This window comes from Cloeon dipterum, chromosome X, assembly GCF_949628265.1.
Source record: "Cloeon dipterum chromosome X, ieCloDipt1.1, whole genome shotgun sequence".
In the NCBI taxonomy this organism is placed as follows: Eukaryota; Metazoa; Arthropoda; class Insecta; order Ephemeroptera; family Baetidae; genus Cloeon; species Cloeon dipterum.
Window position 1 is genome coordinate 2,775,099 of NC_088790.1, and position 23,540 is coordinate 2,798,638.

At 40.9% G+C, this 23,540-nt stretch overlaps 3 protein-coding genes across 15 annotated transcripts; 2 read left to right on the top strand and 1 right to left on the bottom strand.

Annotated features, from left to right (window-relative positions):
• The first annotated feature begins 1,353 nt into the window (after positions 1-1,353).
• On the top strand, positions 1,354-13,479 carry wupA (wings up A). 13 transcript variants are annotated; one of them, XM_065495344.1, is made up of 14 exons: positions 1,355-1,507; positions 2,408-2,457; positions 2,726-2,768; positions 3,359-3,376; positions 3,632-3,760; positions 3,816-3,939; positions 5,928-6,028; positions 8,001-8,044; positions 8,134-8,275; positions 9,256-9,294; positions 10,559-10,714; positions 11,359-11,440; positions 12,739-13,008; positions 13,198-13,479. In XM_065495344.1, exons 2-14 carry the CDS (start codon positions 2,438-2,440, stop codon positions 13,314-13,316), a joined length of 1,287 nt encoding a protein of 428 aa, XP_065351416.1. In that variant the 5' UTR covers positions 1,355-1,507; positions 2,408-2,437; the 3' UTR covers positions 13,317-13,479. The 13 variants fall into 13 exon arrangements, with proteins under 13 accessions (XP_065351411.1, XP_065351410.1, XP_065351416.1 ...); XM_065495345.1 differs by having other exon boundaries at positions 13,201-13,479; XM_065495339.1 differs by lacking the exon at positions 5,928-6,028 and adding an exon at positions 4,672-4,772 and having other exon boundaries at positions 1,354-1,507; positions 12,739-13,479.
• A 1,004-nt stretch (positions 13,480-14,483) lies between these two features.
• Positions 14,484-20,669, bottom strand: FIG4 (polyphosphoinositide phosphatase FIG4). The gene is made up of 11 exons (XM_065495329.1): positions 20,510-20,669; positions 20,280-20,384; positions 19,998-20,223; positions 19,730-19,937; positions 19,158-19,669; positions 18,346-18,544; positions 17,003-17,487; positions 16,043-16,178; positions 15,000-15,350; positions 14,780-14,950; positions 14,484-14,724 (listed from the first exon to the last, which is right to left on the bottom strand). The coding sequence occupies exons 2-11, from the start codon at positions 20,355-20,357 to the stop codon at positions 14,526-14,528; spliced, it is 2,565 nt and encodes an 854-aa protein (XP_065351401.1). The 5' UTR covers positions 20,358-20,384; positions 20,510-20,669; the 3' UTR covers positions 14,484-14,525.
• Positions 20,670-21,046: 377 nt separating this feature from the next.
• Positions 21,047-23,462, top strand: LOC135946891 (splicing factor YJU2). The gene is made up of 6 exons (XM_065495360.1): positions 21,047-21,107; positions 21,210-21,296; positions 21,359-21,571; positions 21,638-21,805; positions 21,867-22,048; positions 23,109-23,462. The coding sequence occupies exons 2-6, from the start codon at positions 21,273-21,275 to the stop codon at positions 23,407-23,409; spliced, it is 888 nt and encodes a 295-aa protein (XP_065351432.1). The 5' UTR covers positions 21,047-21,107; positions 21,210-21,272; the 3' UTR covers positions 23,410-23,462.
• The last annotated feature ends 78 nt before the right edge of the window (positions 23,463-23,540 follow it).

Here is a 23,540-nt window from a genome sequence, read left to right on the forward strand (position 1 = left end):
CTGCAGAACCATATAAAAAATCAATTTTAAAAAATTTGCTAAATTTATAATGTAAAAAAAAGATGGGTCCACTGTTAGAAAGGGTCTCGGACTTTTGGTCAACTATGAAGATAAAAAAATATCATGATGGATGATCAAAAATAGGGATTTTTACAAAATCAGCATAAAAGCCACTGCGGTTTCATGGAAAATTAAAAAATGTTAACACTCGTTATTTTCCAAAATTGCTGATTTTTTTAGGCGCGAAATGTTATTTTTTATAGGGGTTAAATTCGGAAAAAATGTGGGAAAAAATAGAACTCGGGTTTTTTATACACCAGTGGTGCATTTTTGCGCATTGCAAAATTGACAAACCTAGAAAATATTGGGTCAGAATTCCAAAAATTGCCTAGTTGACAGGGGCTCAAATTGGGTCAATTTTTAAAAAGTAGATTTTTAAAGGGAATTTGTAACTATAATAGTTATAGTAACGATAAACCGATAAAAAAGGTGTCTAAAATTATCTACATTAAACGCCCAACAACTTTCCCAAGTTAAAGAACTTCGTAGGTCAAAGTCAAGGTCACTAAAATTCAACCTAAGATTTCTAAAAATTTCTGCATACAGAAGGAAACAAATGTTTTTATTTCTGAGATATTCAAAATGTGCCTAATTTAATAAGAAACCTCCTATAGAGAAATAAAGTTAAGGGTTGTCCGCATTTTTGAGAAATTCTAATTTGAATTTTAAAAAACTTGTTTTTTGCCCTAAAATTACATTCTAATTGCAATTTACAATATTTTCACGCATTTTGCTAACTCAAGTCGTTCCTTTTTTAATGTTCATTAGGGGGTTGAAATCACCTTCCACCCCTAGGGGGTGAGATTTGCTTCAAAATTAAATTTCACCGTCTTTGGTGTCGTTTCCTATGTTTTCCACCCCCGAAAAATCAAATCTGAAGTCAATTTCACGTTAATTGCTTCATTCAGCTCTACATGGCCTATCTAAGGCTGTTGGGGCACTTTTGGGGCTGCATTTGGCATGATTTTTGTCTCCAAATGTTGGTAAAATGTTTTTGCAAAAGTATAGACACTGCAAATCATTTGATATGCCTCGCTGAGCAGATTTTAAAAATGTAAAGCTTATTGAAATCCGACCTCTCCTCTAGAGTTTATGCCCGTTTCAAATATGCTTTAATATTTCTTTCTCAAATTACTAGATTTTGTTTGAGGAAATTGCTGATATATTGCCTTCTCAATTATTTACTATCCAACAATGAAGAAAATTATAAAGAAGCCATCGCCCATAATGATTTAATAGATTAAACCTAATCCGGACGTGGTATTCGGCGGCGGTGAGTCGTCCTGTGTCTCGGATGCGAAACGCCGTAGTCGAAGTGGCGCAAGAGCGGTCCAGGAATAGCTCAGGGTCACGTGAGCTGCGAGCCGAGAAGCGGTGGGAATGGAGATCGCTCGCAGTCTTCTACTGTGTGTGTGCAGAGGACCACTGCCCATCTTCTTTTCTTCAGGTACCACATTTCAGCAACGTTGATTTCTCTTTCTCAACTTTTCTGTCAAAAAGCTCGGGACGAAACCAGCAGTGCCGAAAGTGATTTCAGCAGTGCTTCGTGAATACATTTGTTTGTTCTAATTTTCTGTGAAAGTTGTTCAGCTTGGAAAATTTAGAAATAATTATTTTAAACAAACCTAACGTCTGGTTTCTCTTACGTTGTTAATTTTAAACCTAAAAAATATTTTGGGTACTTAAATTTAAACACACATTTATTCAGAGTTATTTTATTCTCTTTCTTGTCATAATTTACGGATCCGATTTCCCTTGGAGGCGCCAAGAATAACTTTCACTTCGCTTAAATTTAAAAATAAAGCAATCCGTAAAGTTGGGCTGAAAAACTGAGAAACTCTCGGTTTTAAGGTGTTAGGAGATCAAGTTATCCAATCGCTGACGTTGGAGCCAAATATGGCACTGGGCGGCGCTCTCACGTTCTATTTTCGAGTTCTCAGCAGTGCCAAGAACACGCAGCTCGGCTCGCGCGCACCGCCACTTAGTTGACAATGGGTCGCGTTTTTTGCCCAACAAACATTTCAATTCGTCAACGGCCTTCAGTTATTGCAAATTCGCCAATTTCCTAATTAAAATTAGCTCACTCTTTGGTAATTTGTTTTATTTTTAGAAATTAAACAACAGCGTTTGTTTCATTTATTTATTTATATTTATTTTTCGATGCACAAACAGGAATTTGGGTGAAACGTGATAGCCGAGTCTGGCGGCGTTATAAATAATGCTGCGCCCACGCTGAAAATTAAGAGGCGGCGCGAGAATAGCGAGAATAGCGAAGCCCGCCCGCCGCAGTTAACACCACACTCGTGCCAGCCAACTTGCATTAAGTAGAAATTTTGTCTGTCTGCAGGTTTTGTGAAGAAGATCAAACACAGTAAACATGGCGGATGAAGAGGTGAGGTAAGCATCCGATGGCTCCTGCCAGCGAATTTCTACTCTTTGCCAAAGTGCGGTGACTTTTAAAACGATCCCCCATTGCAGCATGCGAGAGAAATTTTAGCATGGTTTTGAATTTTCAATTACTTTCAGTAGTTCGATATTTCCACAGCCCCCTTAAATTTTTTAATTTAAATTAAATGAGGAAAATGGTAGTTAGTTTATATAGTGCCTTGGGTTTTGGAGTGTAAATTAATCAGATTGATTTTGGACTGGTTTGACCCTAATACAGCAGCTCGGAGGAAGAGAGCCAGCAGGAAATTGACAAGCGCGAGGTGCGTATAGCGTTTGGAGTTGATTAGTTTTATTTAAAGTGGATCTCTACAGCAAAATCACGATTGATTTCCAATTTCGGCGACTTTCCTCAATATTCGTGCTCCAAGCGTTGCAAAAATCCGCACTCAATTTTGCCTCAGTTTTAAAAAATGTTCTAATCTTTTTCTCATGACCTCGACTTGAAAATTTTTAAAAATAAATATTTGGAGAAATTGAGGCAGAAAATGGCAATTATAGAAAACAAAATCTACACAGTAGAGCAAATTTTGACCTCTCCGACCGAAAATTTTAGATTTTCACAGGAAAAAATTCATTTCCTACTTTAATTGCGCAAAAATTTAGTGATAAAAACCAGAGGTGAAAAAACGGGTGGCAAGCAAAAAATAAGAACAAAAATTTAAAACCCCGTTTTATTGGACATTCTGAAATAAAACTCAGCCCTCCCTGATTTTATTTTTGTATTAATTATCAGTCAGTAAAGATCCACTTTAAATTACATCTTGTACAAATTTAATCCCTTAACAAATTTGAGGTTTAAAATCAACCAACCAACCTGGACTCGTTCTAATTCGCAACCCTTCTTTTTCAGAACAAAAAAATGGAAGAGGCATGTTGGAAAAACCTATAGGAATGCTCTCAACATAATCTTAGCGAAATTCCAAATGCGACTCGATCTGTTTGGCATTTCTGTCCTAAATATGCTGAGGTGCATGGTGCCAGAAAGAACTCGCAGCTAGTCCAAACTTGAAATTTAATTTAATCTCGAATTGGCGAATAATTGCGGTGGCTGCGAGTTCTCGCTGGCGAGGGTCCGTCGTGGCCCTGGCTGCGGACGGCGCTAAGTGTGGCCCTGTGCCTCCAGGAGAAGAAGAAGAAGCAGGCCGAAATCGAGGCCAAGCGCGCCGAAGTGCGTAAGCGCATGGAGGAGGCGTCCAAGGCCAAGAAGGCCAAGAAGGGCTTCATGACACCTGAGAGGAAGAAGAAACTCAGGGTGAGTTGCGCCTCGAGACGAATAGGAGAGCAAAAATAACGCCCTGGGGTTGCAGTTGCTGCTGCGTAAGAAAGCCGCTGAGGAACTGAAGAAGGAGCAGGAGCGCAAGGCCGCCGAGCGTAAGCGCATCATCGACGAGCGCTGCGGAAGCCCCCAGGACCTCGACGATGCCAACGACGGTACGAACCCTTGCATTCTTCTTCTTACTCTTTTGCCTCCTTCCGGCCACAATTTTCGGGTTTTGTCAAATGCAGTTTCAACTTTTGAGTAAGGATTTTTTGATTACAAACCAAACAAAGCAGCAACATGAATATCATTATCGAGAGTGGCTATTTTTGATATAAAAAAATACGCGGTGACACAATTCACGCTACAGATTTTTATTTTTAGTTTGCCACACAGAAACAGAATTTCAGTTTTACTGGGGAGGAACAAATGCAAAAGACTGCACAGATTTTATTTTGATTTCTCTCTTTCTCCACACAAGATGGTGCCCCTGTAATTTTTAAGGTTCTACATTTAGCCCTGAATTTCATTTTTTGACAAAGCCAGTCGATTCCTGAGGGTCGAATCAGGTTCAGCAGCCGGGTTTTGGTTCACATATAAAGCGCCACCAACCAATCAGAGAAAGGAGCGGTTCTCTGATTGACTAGACCGAGACAGCAGCGCCACAGTGACAGCCAGTGGCGCTCGTGTCTCGATCTGATTGGTTCTTGCGGCTAGATTCAAACCAAAAACCGCCAAAATAACGGTTTTTTTCGTTTTCATCTACTTTTCGACAGAAAGATTCGGCTGTCTAAACTAATTCGACCCTAAGGAATGCAATGGCACTGTCAGAAATGACTTTCCAGAGCTAGATTTTAATAATTGACTGGAATTCAAGCACTGTGACTAATAGTGTAATTGGTCAGGCGATGTGAAGAAGTTGTGCGAAAAATACCACAACCGAATTGCGGGGCTTGAGGTTGAAAAGTATGACCTTGAATACGAGGTGTCCAAGAAGGACTACGAGGTCAGCCACGAAACACTATTCCAGTTATTCTGCTCTCTCTTTTGTTATTTCTTTTTCAAAGCAAGCGCAAAGCAAGAGCTTTTCCAGTTAATAATCTCTCATTGACAACATGCACATAAAATTCTCCCCTGCTGCTGACAATTCTGCGCACCAGCTTCTCATAATCAGTGGTGTTTGCTTACACACGCACGCACACAAAGACACAGTGTTACGCGAGCTTCTCACGCGAGTTTGAGGCGACTTTTGTACAGACAAGACACACACCTACACACACTTATAGCGATGCCCTGGCCCCAGAAAGACACACTCGCGCGTGCTGGGCTCTCATCGCGAGCAAGCAAGCAAAAGTTTCACTTTTCAACTGCACTCGCGCTCGCTGCACCGAATCCGTACGAGTGCGAATTTGCATTAAATCAATAAGCGAAGGAAGCCATTGGTCGGTCGGCCGGTCGGTCGGTCGGCAGGTGCTTCTCGCTCGCGACTTAGTTTTTGTGATGACGGCCCAGGACACACACGGCCAGGGCATACCGCGACCTCCTGTTCTATACTGTCAGTCTGACTTTCGTGAAGTTGGTTTGGAGACAAAACATAAAGATTATCGTTATTAGCATGTGCTGCGTCACGCCACTCATAAAATTTCCTTCTTTCCGACTGTCTACCTTATGTTGATGTATATTGAATGTCCTAAACAGACAACAATCCTTTATTCCATTTACAGCTGAACTGCAGACCATTATTAAACAATACTGGGAGAGGTTGTTCCTCCTCGAAGGGGATAAATATGACCTAGAGAGAGCTATGAAACTAAGACAGTTCGAGGTAAATCCGCTCTCTTCTAGGAACTGGTTACTGATTTTTGCCAGAATATTAATAGAAAATGCGCGGATTTTTTTGGATTGTGGATTATTATTATTATGACATTAATTTTTTCACATCAATTCACGCAAATTTCGTCGGACTCAGACCAAAAATTCGCAGCTTCGTTGAAATCTGTTTTTTTTTCGTTCGTCTGATTCTGTCGTGAAATCTCTCGCTGAAAAACTTGTGGCAGAAAATGATCACCCTTTCCACTCGCCTTTCAACTCTTCCTCCATCCTTGCCCCTCAGCTCTATTTGCAGGAGAAGTGACTTCTTAATAATTACATCTGCCTATAGTGGAACTGAAAGAGATCCTGCAGTCCTATTTTGATCGCGTATACCTGTGCGAAGGTCAGAAATGGGATTTGGAACATGAAGTGAGAAAGAGAGATTACGAGGTATGCAAGCCCGCTGGCCTATTCAAAAATGCTGTGCAGGCGTCATTTTTCCTCATTTTTAAGAAATATCATATCTATATATATACATAAAGTGTACCATTTTTTATCCTATAAAGAAGAGATTTCACGCCTGGCCAGCTCTGGGGCGGTTCGGATCTGACAGGGCCCATTATCGAAAACATTTTTTTGACCAGTCCCTAGGGCAGTGAACGGATGTCGAGTCGTATTTTTAACTCCTTTGCACTTGGACCAGAGCCAACCTATTTTCGGGGAGGTGTGGAATGGGACTTTTTTTTAAAAGACCGTCTTTTACAAAGTTTCCGAGCACACCAATCGATTCTTGAGGGTCGAATCAGGTAAAGTGCATATTTTTTCCCTTCTAAAAGTGCAGCGCGACATGCCAACTTTTTTTCCCGCCAAAACAAAATGAATGCGAGAAGTGCGCATGTGTCAAAGCTGGTTTGAGCAATTGTAGAGAGACACCGCGCCTGTACGAATGACTTATTTGTCAGATCCAGCCGGCTCTGACGCATGCGCACTTCTCGCATTCATTTTGTTTTGGCGGGAAAAAATTTCGCACACTTGACTTTTTGTTCGGAAAAAAGATCCATTTTCCCTAATTCGAGCCTCAAGAATCGATTGGTGTGCTCAGAAACTTGAAATAAAATGTTGTCTCGTAAATGTTTCCCCAAACGTGAATGCACCCCTTGTTTGTGTTGTTCGAAAACCTGCCTCTCACCGTCAGAACCCCCTCAAAAATGAAAAAAAATAAATGGCATTATTCGACTTCACTGCCCTAATAATTCCAAGTTGCACGCGCGGCGCAGAGAGGACCATATTCATTTTTACATAGGGATGATCTGCAGCAGTAGTAAATAATAAATCATTCAAAAAACCCCACGGACCCGATTACTCCAGGGCTGGCTTTTGGCTGCGGAATGTCATTAGCTTGGAATCGGCGTGTGTGTGGTGCAAACTTCCCAGCTGCCAAATCCTCCCCTAATCACCTCTCTCTTTGGCCTCATTTGATGAGTCACGGTCAGCTCTTTCTCATTTTCAGTACCACCCGATAACTTCTAATGCATCCCTTTAGCGGGTACAGCATGAATAGGCCCAAAATGTGTACAAAAATACTCACTGCTACTGTAAATAGCTCTCCTCTCTCCTTAAAACCCGTTGCTGCCCAGTGGCGCTTTGATTTCCACTTTTGAGTATTTTGTCTCTTCGAGACATCATATAATATATATTTATATCATGCGTTCCAACTCTCTCTCTCTCATTATACGATTTACATTACATACTGCGCGGAGTGTGCTGGTCAACCACGATGGTTGAGGGGATACTCGTCGCATATTATTTTCGTCACAGTTTGTTTCATGGCCACTGAATGCGGCACGACAACATCCAAATCTCCACCAAATCCTCCTCGCTTCCTGATTGATTTTTGTCTCTCACTTCCTTCGAACTTTGTAAAACCTTGGTCTGAGCTGATGAGGATTTTGCACCAGTTGGCAGTGTGATTTGTAGCAATCATTACCCGATGAGTCCCACTAAAATGTTCAAAATTAATCGCAAATCACGCCCCCGGTTGAAATTGGGTGGAAAAAAATGCTGCATGGTGCCGGCAAATACAGATACTATTTTTCCGTGGATATTAGATTTTTAATGCTGAGAGTAGTAGATTTGGAAAATCAAAACGTCCATGGTGTGCACTCCTTTTGCTCGTTTTTTACTAGAAAAATTCTTTGACACGCTTTCAGTGTATCTATGGCTTGAATTGCTTTTGAATGTACTTTTTCTTCATCTCTAACCAACTGTTGACATAACACCCAATAACAACTTTCAACTATTAAGCAGTTGCATTTTTAAATTTCTCCCTTTTGGAAGCATTTCACTCTCGCAACTAAAATGCAGCTGCTTTTTAGCGCGCACTGGTTGTCGGACAGGCGTTAATCGGTTTTATTCGTTGCAGATTTCCGACCTCAACAGCCAAGTCAACGACCTTCGCGGCAAATTGTAAGTAACTGCTTGAGCCGAATTTTGGAATTTTTGCATTTTTTTGCTCGTGAGAGGCCCGTAAGCTGACCTCGCCCTGATCTTTCTAGCGTGAAACCTACCCTGAAGAAGGTTTCCAAGTACGAGAACAAATTCGCCAAACTGCAGAAGAAGGCGGCTGAGTTCAACTTCCGTAACCAGCTCAAGGTCGTCAAGAAGAAAGAATTCCAGCTTGAGGAGGAAGACAAGGAGGTAAATTTCCCTTTTTTTCAGCGATTTATTCGGTGTCCCAAATAGAACGCTTTACTCCAGGATTCGCCAAATTTGCCATGCGCCGGTAATAACCCGCCAATTTTTGGATTTTTCCGCATTTTTCCAATTTTCATATCACATAAAAATACCATAAAATTATGGCATTGAAAAAAATTGAAATTAACATCTTTGCCAAAAATCTTTAGTGGTGATAATTTTAGTTTTCGAGAAATTGCACTTGAAATTTTTAAAAATTAAATTTTTCGATTTTTTAGGTACTTTGCCCCTCCAAATCTCGGGTTCTGATTATCAGAATTGCACAAACTAGCCACCGTTAGGCTCGTCTTGACCTCCACTAACTAACCAAAGTGTTAACGGGGTGCTTAACCCATCCCCTTTCAACCCCATTGCTGCAAAATTGATAAAAAATTATTATACTTCCTCTGGAAATTTTTTTAACCATCCAAAACTCTTTCTAAAATACCACTCCGTCCCAAAAACAGAAAAATTTCAAAATATTCAGAGCTTAAAAATTTGTCACTTTTTTGAGAGGGTTGATGAAGTATAGCAACTTAGGGGCGGACGGTAAGAACCCCTAAACCCAACAACTGGTTAGGGAACGTCGAGACGAGTCCAACGGTGGGTAATCTTTGCAATTCTGGTGATTAGAACCCGAGATTTGGAGGTGCAAAATTAACGAAATTTTAAAAATTCATATTTTTGAAATGGGAATTTCTCGAAAATTCCCTGAACTGCAATTCCATTAACTGCAATATTCACACTTGTCATGGGACATTTTTTTTTAGCAAATTGCAAAACCAAATTAAAAAATCAAATTTATATTTTTAATTTTTAATGATCCGTTTTTTGCGATGCATTGTTTTCTCCCGGAAAAAAATCGGATTTTTTGCGAACCCTACTTAACTCCAATCTTAATTTGAACGCGAGCTAATGCGTGTGTCTCTTCTGTTTAATTGCAGAAGAAACCCGACTGGTCCAAATCCAAGGATGAAAAGAAGGTAAAAGAAGAAGAAGTTGAAGCTTAATGTTCTATATATTATTTTATTTTACTTCTTCCGATTACCATTCTGTGAATTTTTGATCGCGTTTCAACTCTTTATCATAAACTGAATTTGATGTCAGTCGTGTTTTGTCTACGAATTTTTGGGGGCCAGGTCGCCAAACAGAATCGTAAGGTGGTTCCGTGTCCCTTTTGCAAAATTCAAATCGAGCTGGAATTTTTTCCATTTTGTCTCGCAGCCTGCATGCCAGGCCATTTTTGTTTTCATTGGCCGAATTTGTGTGTTTTGCTTCACAAATACGTTTTCATTTTTTTTCTCTCTCTCTCCACCTCCATGAACGTGTACCATTTTAGATCTAGTTTCTGTAGACTTGTGCCCGCCCTTTGTCGAGGAAAAATTTTCTCAAACAACTCCTTCACTCCCTTTTTAAGATAAACACACTCACGACATCAAATGCCATCCAGCAGAGCAACGAAACAAATCACATCTCAAACTAAACACACGAATCTCTTTGTTTCAATTAATGTGAACACTGAGTTGGACAAAGTCTATCAATTGTCTGAAACCCATTAAAACCTGGTTATTTCTCTTGTATGTTGAAACTGTTTGTGTGACAAATGAAGCGACCAGCGGCTATTTATTTCGCAATAAAAAAACCTGGATTCGATTCGTCCCATCCACGTTGTTGTGTCTGTTTTCTCACTAGAGTCTCCACACCTTTTAGTCTCGAGTATATTTTGTGCCACAAAGACGTTTTTTGAATGTTTTTGCTGGAACCCACCTGCATGCTCCAAACCGATTTTCGACAGGAATTTTTTGGACCAGCCCTTTGTCGTGTGAATTCGAACATTGCATGCGAGCAACCACCATCTGAGCAGCTGATGTTTTTGCGATTTTTTGGTAATCTAGAGAGATTTTGACACGGCATGTACAGTCAACCGACGAGGCGTAAGTATCAGAGAATCGAGAAGCTGGCAAACAGGTACGTTCCAGTCCAAGGGAATTTGATTTAAAATTAGATTAGTACGCAGCTCATGTAAATTGCAAATTTGAGTTAATTGGACGCGGTGCACTTTCGCTGCCGCTTGAATATTTAATCTAAATAAATTTCCAATAGATTGACTAAACGACTGACAAATTCACTGATTGACCAAATTAAATAAATACAAATTTGAGTAGTCACGCATAAAATTTAAATTCCACCTAACCGCAAAGGTCCTGCACGCGGACTGTCAATGCTAAGCCACTAATTCGCTTGTAGAAAGGAGAAGCTGCCGAGGGCGAGGCAGCAGCTGAGGGAGCCCCTGCCGAGGGCGAAGCCCCCGCCGAAGGCGAAGCTCCTGCCGCTCCCGCGGAGGGAGAGGCTGCTCCTCCTGCAGACGGAGCCGCACCACCTGCCGAAGGCGCACCTGCCGAGGTAAACCTCCTACACTGCACAGAATCTATGATTTTTCTTTCGCTACCATATTCGATTGCGTTTGATAGAAGATAGAATCTTACAGTTTAACTGCCATAATTTCTTGAAAAGCAAATTGGATTTGAATAAACTTTACATATCTGGAATCTGCTCAGCGAGATGAATTGAATGATGTGTCATTTTATATACTTTTGAGAAGTTTTGAGTTTTTTCACAATTTTGTAATAGACCCGCAATGGCTTTTAAGAGTTTTAATTTTTTTGACGTGATTTGCATCAAATCAAGCCATGTTTAGGCCATTTCAATTTACTTGCTGGTTACTTTTTAAAATGGCCTTCCCTCGGTAAATTGGAAAAAGTTTTTTAATCCAGGAATATTTAAAATAAAATTAATTTGCAAATAATTTTTGCTCCAATTTCTACCACTTCGTTTTAATCAGATCCAAGATTTTCTTCTAATTTCAAACCCTGTACGATGGTAGGAAGGAAACCAATTTCTACACGGATCTCCTTGTAAAATTTAATTTCAGGATTAGAGGTTACAAAATATTTTCTTTCCACTTGGAATTTTTAAAAAAATCGTTTTCTACAAAATTAAACAAAGGTTGTAGGGGCGATCGGAAAATACAAAAATGACCATTTTAGGGCGCACCACCCGCAGAGGGAGCACCACCTGCCGAAGGCGCTGCACCGCCCGCAGACGGAGCAGCACCACCAGCGGAAGGAGGTAATGAGGATGTTTCCCAAGTTCTATAACGAATTCTAAACGCAAACACACGTTGCTAAACACGAAACTATTTGAATGCAAGCTAAACTTAAAACGCTTTGAGATGTTAATACCATATTTTGTATATAAAACTACTTTCTTAACAGGTAAATGAAAAATAACTTGACACAAAAACGAACACTCTACAAAATACACATTATTTTACGACTTTTGATTTCTAGCCAGGGTCTTTTTCGACGGTTTTTTCAATTTTTTATTTTCGTGGCCATTTTTGCCACTCCGTAAACCAATTTGCTGGTTTGCTTTTCACCGTTTTCCCTTTTATTTTGTTCTGCTTGCCATCTTTTCGGCAAGAATTCATTTTGGCAGAATCCAGACAGTGTATGCACTTAGTTGGCAAGGGTCTAGAATTTTGACGAAATTTTGTTGGACCTGAAAATTTTTTTTTGGTGTATAAATTAATCTGAAATTCCTGCCCGACACCATTGTAGGTCACTTCGTGTATATCGAAGGGATCAAAGAGATAGCCGAAAGTTGCCTCATTTAATTGAGAACATTTTATAAAAATTTCGATTTGTTTCGCAAAAATGCACCCCTAAAATAAAAAAAAAACCTTTTTTTCAAACCCCCTAAAAATTGAAAAGCACTAATTTTAAGCAGATTTTGAATCAATATCGAGTCTGGGGAAAGGGGGTTGAAAACAATCCCTTTCCCTGCGGGTGAGGTTTTGTAATAAACCGAATTTGGCCGCTTTTGTCTATTCCCATGTGTTTGATCCCGCAGAACTCGAATATGAGGTCAAATTAGAACTATATGAGCCCAATTTTTTTGCCTTTTGGATCACCTTCAGGGCAACATCTCCACCACCCCTGTGTTAAAAACAAAAACAACGTTTTTGTCACCCCTTAAAATTTTCGTTGCAAAGCAAACTTAGCCGTTCTTGGTGTCGATTCCTATTTTTTTTGACCCGGCAGAACTCGATTTTGGGATAAATTCACATTTTTTAACCTTTTGGGACAACAACTCCACCAAAATCTCATCAAAATCCGAGACCCTTGCGAACGAAATGCCTATATTGTGTGGATCCTCTTTTTTTATCAATAAACACTCTTCCAAATCTCTGCTCTGATAATAAAAAACTAATTCAAATTAATGGAGCGCCAGCGCGGATAGCGGAAACGGGAAGGAGCGCCAAGAAAGCAGCCCTTCTGTGCTAAAGCCAAAAAGAACCTGGGCTCGAAACGACCCTGCCATTAAAAGACTAATTAATAAATCTAACCGCACGAACGCTTTTCTAGCTCCTGCACCTCCCGCAGACGGCGCTGCTCCGGCCGAAGGTGCTGCACCCCCCGCCGAGGGTGCAGCGCCGGCCGAGGGTGCGCCCGCTCCCGCCGAGGGCGCTCCCGCGGCCCCGGTCGAGGGTGCTCCCGCGGCTCCCGTCGAGGGTGCCCCCGCGGCTCCTGCCGAGGGCGCCGCTCCCGCGCCTGCCGAGGGTGCCCCCGCGGCGCCCGCCGAGGGCGCTGCTCCCGCGCCTGCCGAGGGTGCCCCCGCGGCTCCCGCCGCCGAAGGTACAGTCCCGCCCGCTGAGGGGGCCCCCGCCGCTCCCGCCGCTGAGGGAACCGCACCCGCTGACGGTGCCGCCCCTCCCGCCCCAGCACCTGCTGCTGCTGAGGGCGCCGCGCCCGCCCCTGCCGAGGCAGCTCCGGCCCCAGAAACCCCGGCTGCAGCCCCTACTGATGCTGTTCCTCCTCCTCCAGCAGAGGCTGCGCCCGCCGCCGAAGCCGCACCCGCCGCCCCCGCTGCAGAGGCCGCCCCTGCCGCCGAAGCCGCTCCCGCACCGGAAGCCGCCCCCGCCGCAGAGGCACCCCCCGCATAAACGTTCCGAGCCGCACCACCAAAATCACTTCACTAACTGTTCCGTCACGAATTGGTGCCCTCAAAGGTCACGAGAGCTCTGGACGAGGTTCCATTTAAAATGTATTCACTGTATGAATAAAAGCTACATCACGGTGTCAAATAAATGTAATGTACTATTTTAAGGTATGTTTTGTCACGTCAATACCAACATCACCTCGACCATGTTGGCTCTGCCTTTTCTATTTAGCTCTTTCAAACTTTACTTACAATTAGCGCACAATTTTGGTTTATGGTATGTTTTATAGAGGTGTCGAAATAACCAAGTTCTCTGCCGATTCAATTAAATAAATTTATTCCGGGAAATCAGGTTTGAAGATATTTTACATATTGGAGTAATTTGTTTTAGTTGGAGTATTTTTTTGCATCTTACAAACGTCATTTTATCATTTTTCCCTGAGTATTGAATAAAACGGTTCCCTGAGTGAGTGCAAACGTGCTAAGAAATTTTCAGAGTGGGGTTAAATGTTTGTCCCAGAGATTCAGAGGGTCAACAGTCGAAAAAATGATGATTTTGACCCTCGAAACATTCTTAGTGTCACTACTGAGGTCACATGAGATCATCAGAACAGGTAAAAAATCGAACCCTGGAGTCAGGGTAGCTTTCGAGCGATCCATAGCCACTTAAAATACGCCTGACAGGCTCTGTTTTTGTTCAATTTGCAAGACCTGCACACCAATGGAATTGCCAAGTCAAGAGCTTTAAGAAAGAATATGTTCAATTCGACCACTTTGGAAGGCATCAGAGCAACTTCAGGGTACTCAGGAACGAGATCTGGGCGTTTTCTGAGCGCCCTGGTAGCTTTCAAAATGGGTCGAGCTACACATATTCTGAAAGCTCTCGACTTAAAATCAACCAATCAAGCAATTTTGATTTTTTTTTCTTCAAAATTAAGCCGAAAAAATGCCCTTGGCCCTCCGCATCTTGAATACTAAAAATTGTGTCCACCCTGAAAGTTTCCAAGCATATTACACACACTCAAAGGGAAATACTAGGCTATACATATTCAGAATAATTAAAATAAAGTATATTCAAATTTAAAATCGGGAATTTAAAACCGATTTCCCTTCAAACTTGGTTCAATTAACACCTCTATAATCATCTTTTTTCTCAAACAAAAAATCATCATTTTTAAAATGAGCAAGACAATTTGTTTTTATTTTTTTACCTTTAAGCATCACCAAGGAGATTTCTGACGAAGCACTGGTAAGTTTTAATGGAGTTCAAATCGACCGAGATGTCCAGTTTGCTCTTCATCGACACATAGCTCTCGTAAATCTGAAGAGACTCGTCAGACACTTGCACTTTGACCGGCTCGACCTCCGAGGATTCCACTGCTAACGTTACAGGCCCACGCGGCTTCACATATCTGCAAATCAAACGCAATTTAATTGCTGTTGTAAATATATTTAATTTAAACCTACTGCTCATAGAGTGCTACGTCTCGTGGGGCTGGTTTCCTGATGCACGTGCCGTAAACCTCCTCCATGCTTGGGAAGAGACTCTTAAAAGCCACCACAACCTTGTTTGAGCCGTTTTCCATGAATTCAAACTCGCCACTGGGATCGCCTTCGGAGTCAGATTCAAAGCTGGAACTAATTATAAACTTAATTAACTACCAAGATCCAATCAGAAGAAATTCACCTTGTGCTGGAGGTTGTGGAACTAGTTGAGCTGCTGCCGGTCAGAGAGGGATTTTTCATTGGGTTTTTGGTGGCGTCATCCCTGTGTTTGCCTGGACGACCGCGTATCACAAAGGGACTGTAAATTGTCGTGAAATGGGGCATGAAGTCCCTGACAGAGTGTGTGATTTTGTAGGCGAATGTGTCGTCCAAATTGTGCAGCTCGTAGGGACGGTAGTAATCATAGAAGCAGTCCACACGCTCGTCTCCTTTCCTCGCGCACGAGATTTCGAGGATAGGCTTGTTGACCGCATACAACGGTCTCGGAAGCGCATTCATCACCTCGTCACTCCACCACTTGGTCAAAGGACATCTGCGGAATTAGAGAACTATTTTCAGAATAATTTCATTTCAATTTTTATCCAACCATCCATGATTAGTGTATATTATGTGCATGCTAAAAGTCAAATAAATATATTATTATTATTATTATTCATTTTAAGCGAATTTTTAGAATTAAATTACTCATTTTTTTAAGTTAAAAGGTGCAGTAAATTTCTCTCGACAAGCCCGATTGAATAAACACCAAATTTAAGGTCATCGGTACGGGCAAAGGTCACCAAAGCACATTTTAAAAAATTTTCGGGTCTTTTTTGGAATTAAAATCTTTTTTTAAATCCTGAAACGCTATTTAAAATTGGTCTCAGGGCTCAGGATATATGTGAATTTGTACGAAAATCTCAAGGCGGTGTTCAGCTTCATTTTCTAAAATATTTAATTTTTGCAAATATTGTGAGCGCTAAATCTTGGGTTCAAACTGTCAAAAATGCAAAAATTGCACACCGTTTAACATGAATTGACTTCCCTCTGCAAGCCGAATCGTTTTATGGGTGCTCACCCCCAACCCCTTGTCGAAAAGTGAATTTTTTATTTTTTAACTAGATTTTGAAAATTTTGCACTACTGCTTTGAAACAATTTGGTTAATTTCAGTGACATTTTGGTGTCATTAATTAATGCACAAGGGAAAAGCAGCGTATAAATTACCCTTTATATCAGATAAATACCTGAGAGGAATTCCTTTTCCAAGCGTGTCCGGGTGGTGCAAGTAGTTGTCAGAAGCAAGATCCCAAATTTGAGGATCACCATCTTTGGGCACAAATAGTCCAAGGAATATGTTCATTGTGCGCTGTTTCTCAGTGTCTACAACATAAATCAATTTTATAGTGGGAATTCAATAAACTACGAAAATTGTTCATTATTCGTTAAAAACTACCGATTTAAAAAATTATTTGAATTTCTATTTAAAAAAATTGCTTTTTAATTCAGTGGCTTAAGAAATTTGCAATTTTTCAAGGGGGTTGAATTTTTCCAACCCCCTAAACTATTCAGCTGGTCAGAGGAGTTCAATACAAGTCTTATGGTGGGTAATTATTGCATATCTAATGGTTGGAATCCGAGATTTGGAGTTGTTAAAATATAAAAATCATGAAAAAATCCAAACAATATCCTTCTTTTGAGACTTAATGTGGCACTTTTCGTAAACTAAAGAAGACACCACACTGACAGTTCTACACAAGTTCATCAATGTCAAGCGTCAACCTTTAAGCACATATATAAATCCTAAAATCAGGGGCTCACTTCCAAAATTTTAATTAAAAACCAAAATTGACATTAGTTATCTTTGACCTTGACCTAGGATCACAAGTTTAGCGTCAATTAGAATGGGCATTACGAGAGGAATCCACACCACACATTATTTTTTAAATTGAACCACGTGGGGTTGATATACTGACATCTTAAGTCTCAAAGTACCAAATTTCCGGTAAAACCCAAATAAAATGCTCATTTTGTCGCAACCTAATTTCTGGTGTAAATTTTGAAAAGTTTGCTTGGTCTCATGCCAAATTTGTCCTCCATAACCAGTGACATTTCGTTTTTTCCTCTTCCCAAAAACCCCGAAAACAATAAATTTTCAGTAAACTTCATTTTGTCTTGGAATACACCTCAATTTCCCGATGTAGTACCTGAAAAAGTATTCCTGCAGTATCTGCTAACAGTCTGCATAATGTCATTGCCCTGGGAAGTCCAAGGGGACGTCTTTCTGTACGTCTTGATCCTGTGCACCAGCTGAGAGCCGCCGTACTGCAGCGCCAGCGTGTCGCCGTGGTCCTCATAGAGGCTCTCGAGCAGGCGGACGCAGTCCGTGTCAAAGTCCAGTTTGGGTCTGTCCAGGGCGCCGAGAGCGCAGAGCTGCAAGCCGAGCGCACTTCGGCCCAAAGCGAATTGGGCGGTGTTGGTGCGGTCCAGGCAGTCGACGCAGTTGACGCGCACCACGCCGCACTGCAGCCGGCCCTTGCCGTACAGTCCGCCTCCTGGCTGGCCCAGGTTTCCCAGCAGCTCTTGGTACGGGCCGATTTTGCCATTCACTTCGTTGCTGGTGAAGATTCCAGTTTTGCAGACGGCGTTGTACGCGATGTCGTCCAGCCAGCCCATCACGTTTGCACCGATTCTGTTGCATTGAAAAATAAATTAATTACATAATTTTAACTACTGCTCCTCTCAAAGCTGAATTTTAATGAAAAGAAAACCTTTTACGCCTTTGCACATGAGACAAAAAAAAGGGAAAAAATATCTTTTAATTTTTCAATGGTCGCGAAAATCTCCAAATCGGTCTCCAGACCAGCGTTGGACCAGCAGGTGCGATGGAGTGTGTGGGAACCCATTATGGGCCAATTTTCTATGTTATTCTTATGGAAAAAGTGCAAAAATCTCGTTTATGATCCGATAGACTCGCAATTGGTCTCAAAATTTTTTCAGATCATATTTGCATTGATATATAAAGTTGGGCTTGTCAAAGTCAATCAAGAGAATAAAAAAAATCTTAAGCATGAAAATCCAGCCTGGGAACGGATCTCAGGTCGGGGTGTTCTGAAAAAGGTCTTTAGGGTATCCTAAGTTTAAGTCCAATCAAACACCTGTCTGATGAGGGGTTGTGGTCGACGATCGGACAAACGGCTGGATTAAAAAAAAAAATTGAAAATGTTCACTTTTTTCGACAAGCGGTCACTCCTTACCAAGGGGCATCGATTGTACTTTGTACAGTTTGGCCCCGAAATCAAAAGTTTGAAATGTCACTTATCACGTTTTTTCGAATTTAAAAAATAATAGCACGGCTCCAATGGGTCGCACAGTAAAAACCATAGTTAGTTAGACTCGCCGTGAAATTCTGCAATTTTTAGGCCATTAGGCAGGCCCCGCTCGCCTCCACTCCCAAAATCAGCGATTTTTTAAGTGTTTGGTTTTTTTAAATCCAACTTCAGGCTTTCATAAATTACTAAGGTTCTTAGAAGGGAAAAGAGGGCCTTACGACTTGTTTTTCCGCGCCATGTCAAAGCTTGTGTACTGAATGTGGTGTTCAGGTGGCAGGAACTGGTTCAGGTAGCGCACCGAATTCATGTACTCCTCGCTGAGTAAGCTTTCTTGCTTTTTCTTTTCCCTCTTCTTCACTAGGTTGAGGATTATCACAGGGGCACCGTACCTCATGAACAGGTTGTTGAAGTGGTTGCCTGAATTTTGAATTAAAAAATATATTTAGTTGACAGTTGACACCCTTTTGGCATGGAAAACTGAAACTTTAGTGCGGATTAAGGTCAAAAATGTTCCATGTTTAAGGAGATCAGCTTCATAATATATATATAAAAAAAAGGAAAATGGGAGCATGATAATATGTTGAAATTTAGAACAGATTCGAGTTACTTGTGACGAAATACATTTAAAAGGACACCAAAAAACACTTATTTACAAAAAAAAAACACCCCCAGGAAGCAGGGTAGGTTTCAGCCCCGAAACATGACCTCAAATGGTCAAAATGCATTATTTTTTAAATAAAATTTGGGTCAAATAGACACTCAAAATCAGTCCAAAAATTTGCTTTTCCCCTTTCTAAAAAAAATAAAAAGCGATTTTCAGGGCGTTTTAATTTGATTTTTTCTACAAAAGAGGAAAAGGAGTGTACCCAATTTTTATATGTTGTTGGCACATATACCACATTTTGGAAATTTTTTTAATTTTAGAAATTTGTACTAGGAATTTCTTATTTTTTCCCGTTGTTTTAGGCAAAAATTAAAAGCTTCATTCCATGCCAACAGAATTGACTTGAAACCTCAGATAAAAAATTACCTGCAGTAATTGCAAAAGGATCAGGGATGTCGATGCTGATTACCGGCTTTGGTTTGATATTAGTTATGGATTGGCTCCAATGGGTCGGGATGGAGCCTCTCATCTGTACAAATGAGGAGAAACATCCCAGCTCCAACGAGGACAGCTTCGAGTCGTGCACAATCTGCTCCGTTTCGACCTCGTTTGCGACATCTCCGAGGAAATTGGCGCCTCTTTTCAGGAATCTCGTGCCGGCATACTTGTTGGACCTTCTTGCAATCACAGTTATGTAAATGGAGCGTCCGTAAATGCTGAGGTTGGACTGTCCGACAAAGCCGTGGACAACGTCGATTATCCACTCCGAGTTCATGATGCGCTTTGCGTCTTTCATCAAGTACGAGTTCCAGATGAAGCGCTCGTTGGGCACGTTCTTGAACACGAAGCTCTGGTCTCCACTCATCAACCCTTTCAGGGCGTCGTTAGTTACAGGAGTCATGTTGCATTGAAGAGTGTTTGAAATATCGTAGCTATAGCTGGAAATTATTAAAAATGTATTTTTCAACTGAATGTCATTTTTGTAAACAGAACCAAACCTGAAGTAAAAATTGCTAGAAAGGTAGATGTTTTGAAACATTTTGACGTAGCGAGACTCGTCTGGGTGGTAGTGCCGTATTCCATCGTTCGGAATATAAATCATAGCGGTATCTTCAATTTTATAAATAGAGTGGTAGCCTATCACAGCGATTCTGGTTCTTTTGGTAATCAATATTATGTAATAGCCCTCGAGGAATCTAACAAATCCTGAAACAAATTATGAGATTATCTAATATTTATGTCATTCAAATTTTGTTTTTATTTTACCAACAATCCCAAAGGCAGAAACAACTTTGCAAATTCCAGAGCCAGTCGATCTTGGGCCAGTCTTGATTCTGTTTCCTCCGTCAATCGTGTTAACCAAATCTTTAATTTGGTCTTTTGAGTAGAGTATGTTGTCATCAGTGATGTTCAACTCTTTCGGTTCCATTCGGTCGATTTTCAGAACTCTACATCTCGTTTGTGAATTGTTGGAACCGAGCAAGTAAAACCGCTAAATTTGAGCAGATTAGATTGAAAAAGGAATTAATTTAAATTAATGGAATTTACCGATCTTGTTTCGTAAAGAGCTATCTTTTGGATTGGGCTGATGGCTCCAAAGCAGTTTGCTGACATTCTTTCGTTCATGGTTGACGAAAATGGTTATGTCACCTCCTGAAAGTTTAGTTATTTGATTTTAGATCTATTGCACATTAATTAAAATATAGCATCATAATACAATTTAAATGAAGTTAACCTCAGCAAGAGCAAAAATCATATTACATTACATAGATACATACGTGTATGTACCAATTAAGTTTCCCAAAAAGTGGAGGTTTAGTCCATGGTTTTCCTGTTCATGGATCTTCTAGTTTCTAATCAGATGACTATGACGCGACGTCTGGTTTCTGCCCATTATTAATTCGAACACAGAAAACTACTACTGATTGTGAGATTGGTTCGAGAATTTTAATTCCACCCAGGTCCACAGAAAGCCACTCCTCCAGCTCACTCACATGGCGCAGGCGTCAGAGCAAGCTGATAAGTTCTGCGGCCGCTCACCGATAGCAGGTTGAGCGCTGTTTTCAACCAATCATAGGCTGCAAACGCGAAATCATACCAGTTTTTCTCGAATTCCCCCTCTCATAATTATTCGATGAGGTAGAAGTGGCAAGCTTGGTGGCATCTAATTTGCTGATAACAGCGTTCGACCTGCCATCAGTGAGTGGCCGTAGAACTTCAAAGCTAGCTCAAGCCCGCGCCACAATGTGTCATGAGTGTTAAGCTCTAGGGGGCGTGGTACTTGTGTTTGTTGTTTGTGTATTTTCATTTTGCTCTTGTGGTTCTCGTCGAATTTTGAGAGTGTGGAAAAAGCAGAACCGAATCAAGCTTTCAAAAGTAAGTTCGCATCCTCAGTTCTCTCTGAAATTCTCTTGAATCACGTAAAATGCATTCATTGAAGAATTTGAAACATTAATTGGTTCTGACTTTCTTTTCCAGATTTCCCTAAGACCGATTATTTGTTTGCTTAATTCGCTGCAGCTTGAATAAAAGCCTTTCAAAATGTCCGAGCGAAAAGTTTTAAATGTAAGTATTTGTGTTTATTGTTGTATTTTTCGTTCGGTAATATCATATTTTTTACTTCACAGAAATACTACCCTCCGGATTTTGATCCGTCCAAAATCCCACGCATGAAATTGCCAAAAAACAGACAATACACTGTCCGTTTGATGGCTCCTTTCAACATGAAATGCACGACTTGTGGCGAGTACATCTACAAAGGCAAAAAGTTCAATGCCAGAAAAGAAGATGTAGAAAATTCGGACTACTTAGGCATCAGAATTTACAGATTTTATATCAAAGTAACCAATTCTGTCTACTTAGTTGCAAATTTCATTTTCTAATAATTCGTTTTCTTGCAAAATTAGTGCACCCGATGCTTGGCGGAAATTTCCTTCAAAACTGACCCGAAGAATACAGACTATGAGATTGAAGCTGGAGCTACCAGGAACTTCATGGCTCTGAAAATGGCTGAGGAACAAGCCGTCAGGGAAGAGGAGGAAAGGAAGGAAGAAGAGTCAACAAATCCTATGAAGGTAATTTTATTTAGCTGATACTTTAAAATAAAGGTTTCATTCTTCTTAATTATTTCCTCAGTTATTGGAGAACCGCACAAAAGCTTCGAAACGTGAGATTGAGCAGATGGAGGATCTGGAGGAACTGAGAGATTTGAACCGAAGACAACTTGCTGTCGAGTACGACTCGATGCTTGCTCAATACACAGAGGACTCCGCGACCAGGGCCGCGAGGGAAAAGGCTGAGGATGAAGCCGAGATCAGGTTTGTTATTCAAAATGCGATTATCTCAGCATGATTTCGGGTAGCGTTCAGTAACATTGATTTTTTGGAGAAAATGCGTTTATTTTAAAAAGTAGTTCCATTAGTAAAAATTGATAAAGTCGATTTTTATGGGTTAATTGTTGGAAAAAGAAAATGATTTATTAAAATTTGGGTAGTTTTTGATGCCGAAAAACACGTACATTTGATTTCTTTGTGAACAGTTGCCACTGGAAGATGATTTAAAACGCGGTAATTTTAAAATAGGGGCGTGGTTCTTCTTGGAACGTGTCACGAAGAGCGGGAGAGTCGTCAAATTTAACATCGTAATTGACAATAGGCGGGAATTTTAAAATGGGGCCTGTTAACTCTGCAAATTTTATTTCAACGTGTGGCATAATGTCTTAAAGCGCGGGAAAATCGTTCAATTTGACGTTGTTTTTTGTTCGCGGGAAATTTAAAAAAGGAGTGTGGTTAGGTTACCGGATAATTGAAAAAAAATCATGGCACCTGTCAAAAGGGTGGGAGAATAGTGCAATTATCTGGCGTTTTTGCTGATGACGCGGGATTTTTAAAAAGGGGCGTAATTGCCCGGAAATTTTAAATAAGAAGGCGTGGCTCATGTTGAAAATGGTGGGAGAATAGCGCAATATGACTTTGATTAAGGGGCGTAATTGCCCAGAAATTTAAATAAGAAGGCGTGGCACTGTAGAGCACAGGAAAATCGTTGATTTTGACCTTTTTTAATGCGCGGGAGATTTTAAAAGGGGGCGTGGTTCAGTTTCCCTCTAAGGCGTGGTACGCGTCAGAGAGACCGGAAAATCATGACGTTTAATGAGATAACTCACGGAAATTTTGAATTGGGGCGTGGTTTCCTGAACAAATTTTAAAAGAAGGCGTGGCACGTGTCACATGATTTAGGAAAAATCATATGATTTTACCTTTTTACAGAGATTTTCGGGCAAAAAATCCTTATTTACTTAATAGTTGACAATATTAAAAAACAATCAATTTCTCAAAAAAGCTCTGAATTAATTCTCATTTGATGGCATTCTAATTTCAGAGCAAGCTTCAAATCCTCGGCCGTGAGAACTGTGACCGAAGAGGTAGTTGAGGACGACGACGCGCCTCCAGCGAAGCTAGCAAAAATCGCACCGTGTAAAAAGCTGGCCTCATTTGCGCCGTCGAGTTCATCGATGGTGTCCAAGCTGGCCAATGCTGTTGTAAGCAAAAAAGCTGGCGCTTACAGCAGCAAAATAGCACTGGCTGTCAAGCCTAAATCAGAAGCTGCAAAGCCTGCAGCACCCAAAGGGCTGTCGTCGTTGTGCGCTTACAGCAGTGCAAGCAGCGACTCCGATTCATGAATATAATAATTTTAAATTGACGTCTTTTAATAAAGAAGTTATTTTGTACCCGATCTGATTTTGATTTGAATATTTAAAAAAATTACCGCTAGTGTTAATACGAGCTGGCTGAAGAGTCGAGCGTTGTCTCT

Bases quoted from the DNA above. Each gene is read 5' to 3' on its own strand.
- wupA (XM_065495339.1), top strand. From the start codon at position 2,438: ATGGCGGATGAAGAGGTGAG. The intron at 3,761-3,815 runs GTGAGTTGCGCC...CTGGGGTTGCAG, and splicing joins AGAGGAAGAAGAAACTCAGG to TTGCTGCTGCGTAAGAAAGC. The intron at 10,715-11,358 runs GTAAACCTCCTA...TGACCATTTTAG, and splicing joins CCGAAGGCGCACCTGCCGAG to GGCGCACCACCCGCAGAGGG.
- FIG4 (XM_065495329.1), bottom strand. From the start codon at position 20,357: ATGAACGAAAGAATGTCAGCAAACTGCTTTGGAGCCATCAGCCCAATC. The intron at 20,224-20,279 runs GTAAATTCCATT...GCTCAAATTTAG, and splicing joins CTCTTTACGAAACAAGATCG to CGGTTTTACTTGCTCGGTTC. The intron at 14,951-14,999 runs GTGAATTTCTTC...GTTTATAATTAG, and splicing joins TCCACAACCTCCAGCACAAG to TTCCAGCTTTGAATCTGACT.
- LOC135946891 (XM_065495360.1), top strand. From the start codon at position 21,273: ATGTCCGAGCGAAAAGTTTTAAAT. The intron at 21,297-21,358 runs GTAAGTATTTGT...TTTACTTCACAG, and splicing joins CCGAGCGAAAAGTTTTAAAT to AAATACTACCCTCCGGATTT. The intron at 21,806-21,866 runs GTAATTTTATTT...TTATTTCCTCAG, and splicing joins AGTCAACAAATCCTATGAAG to TTATTGGAGAACCGCACAAA.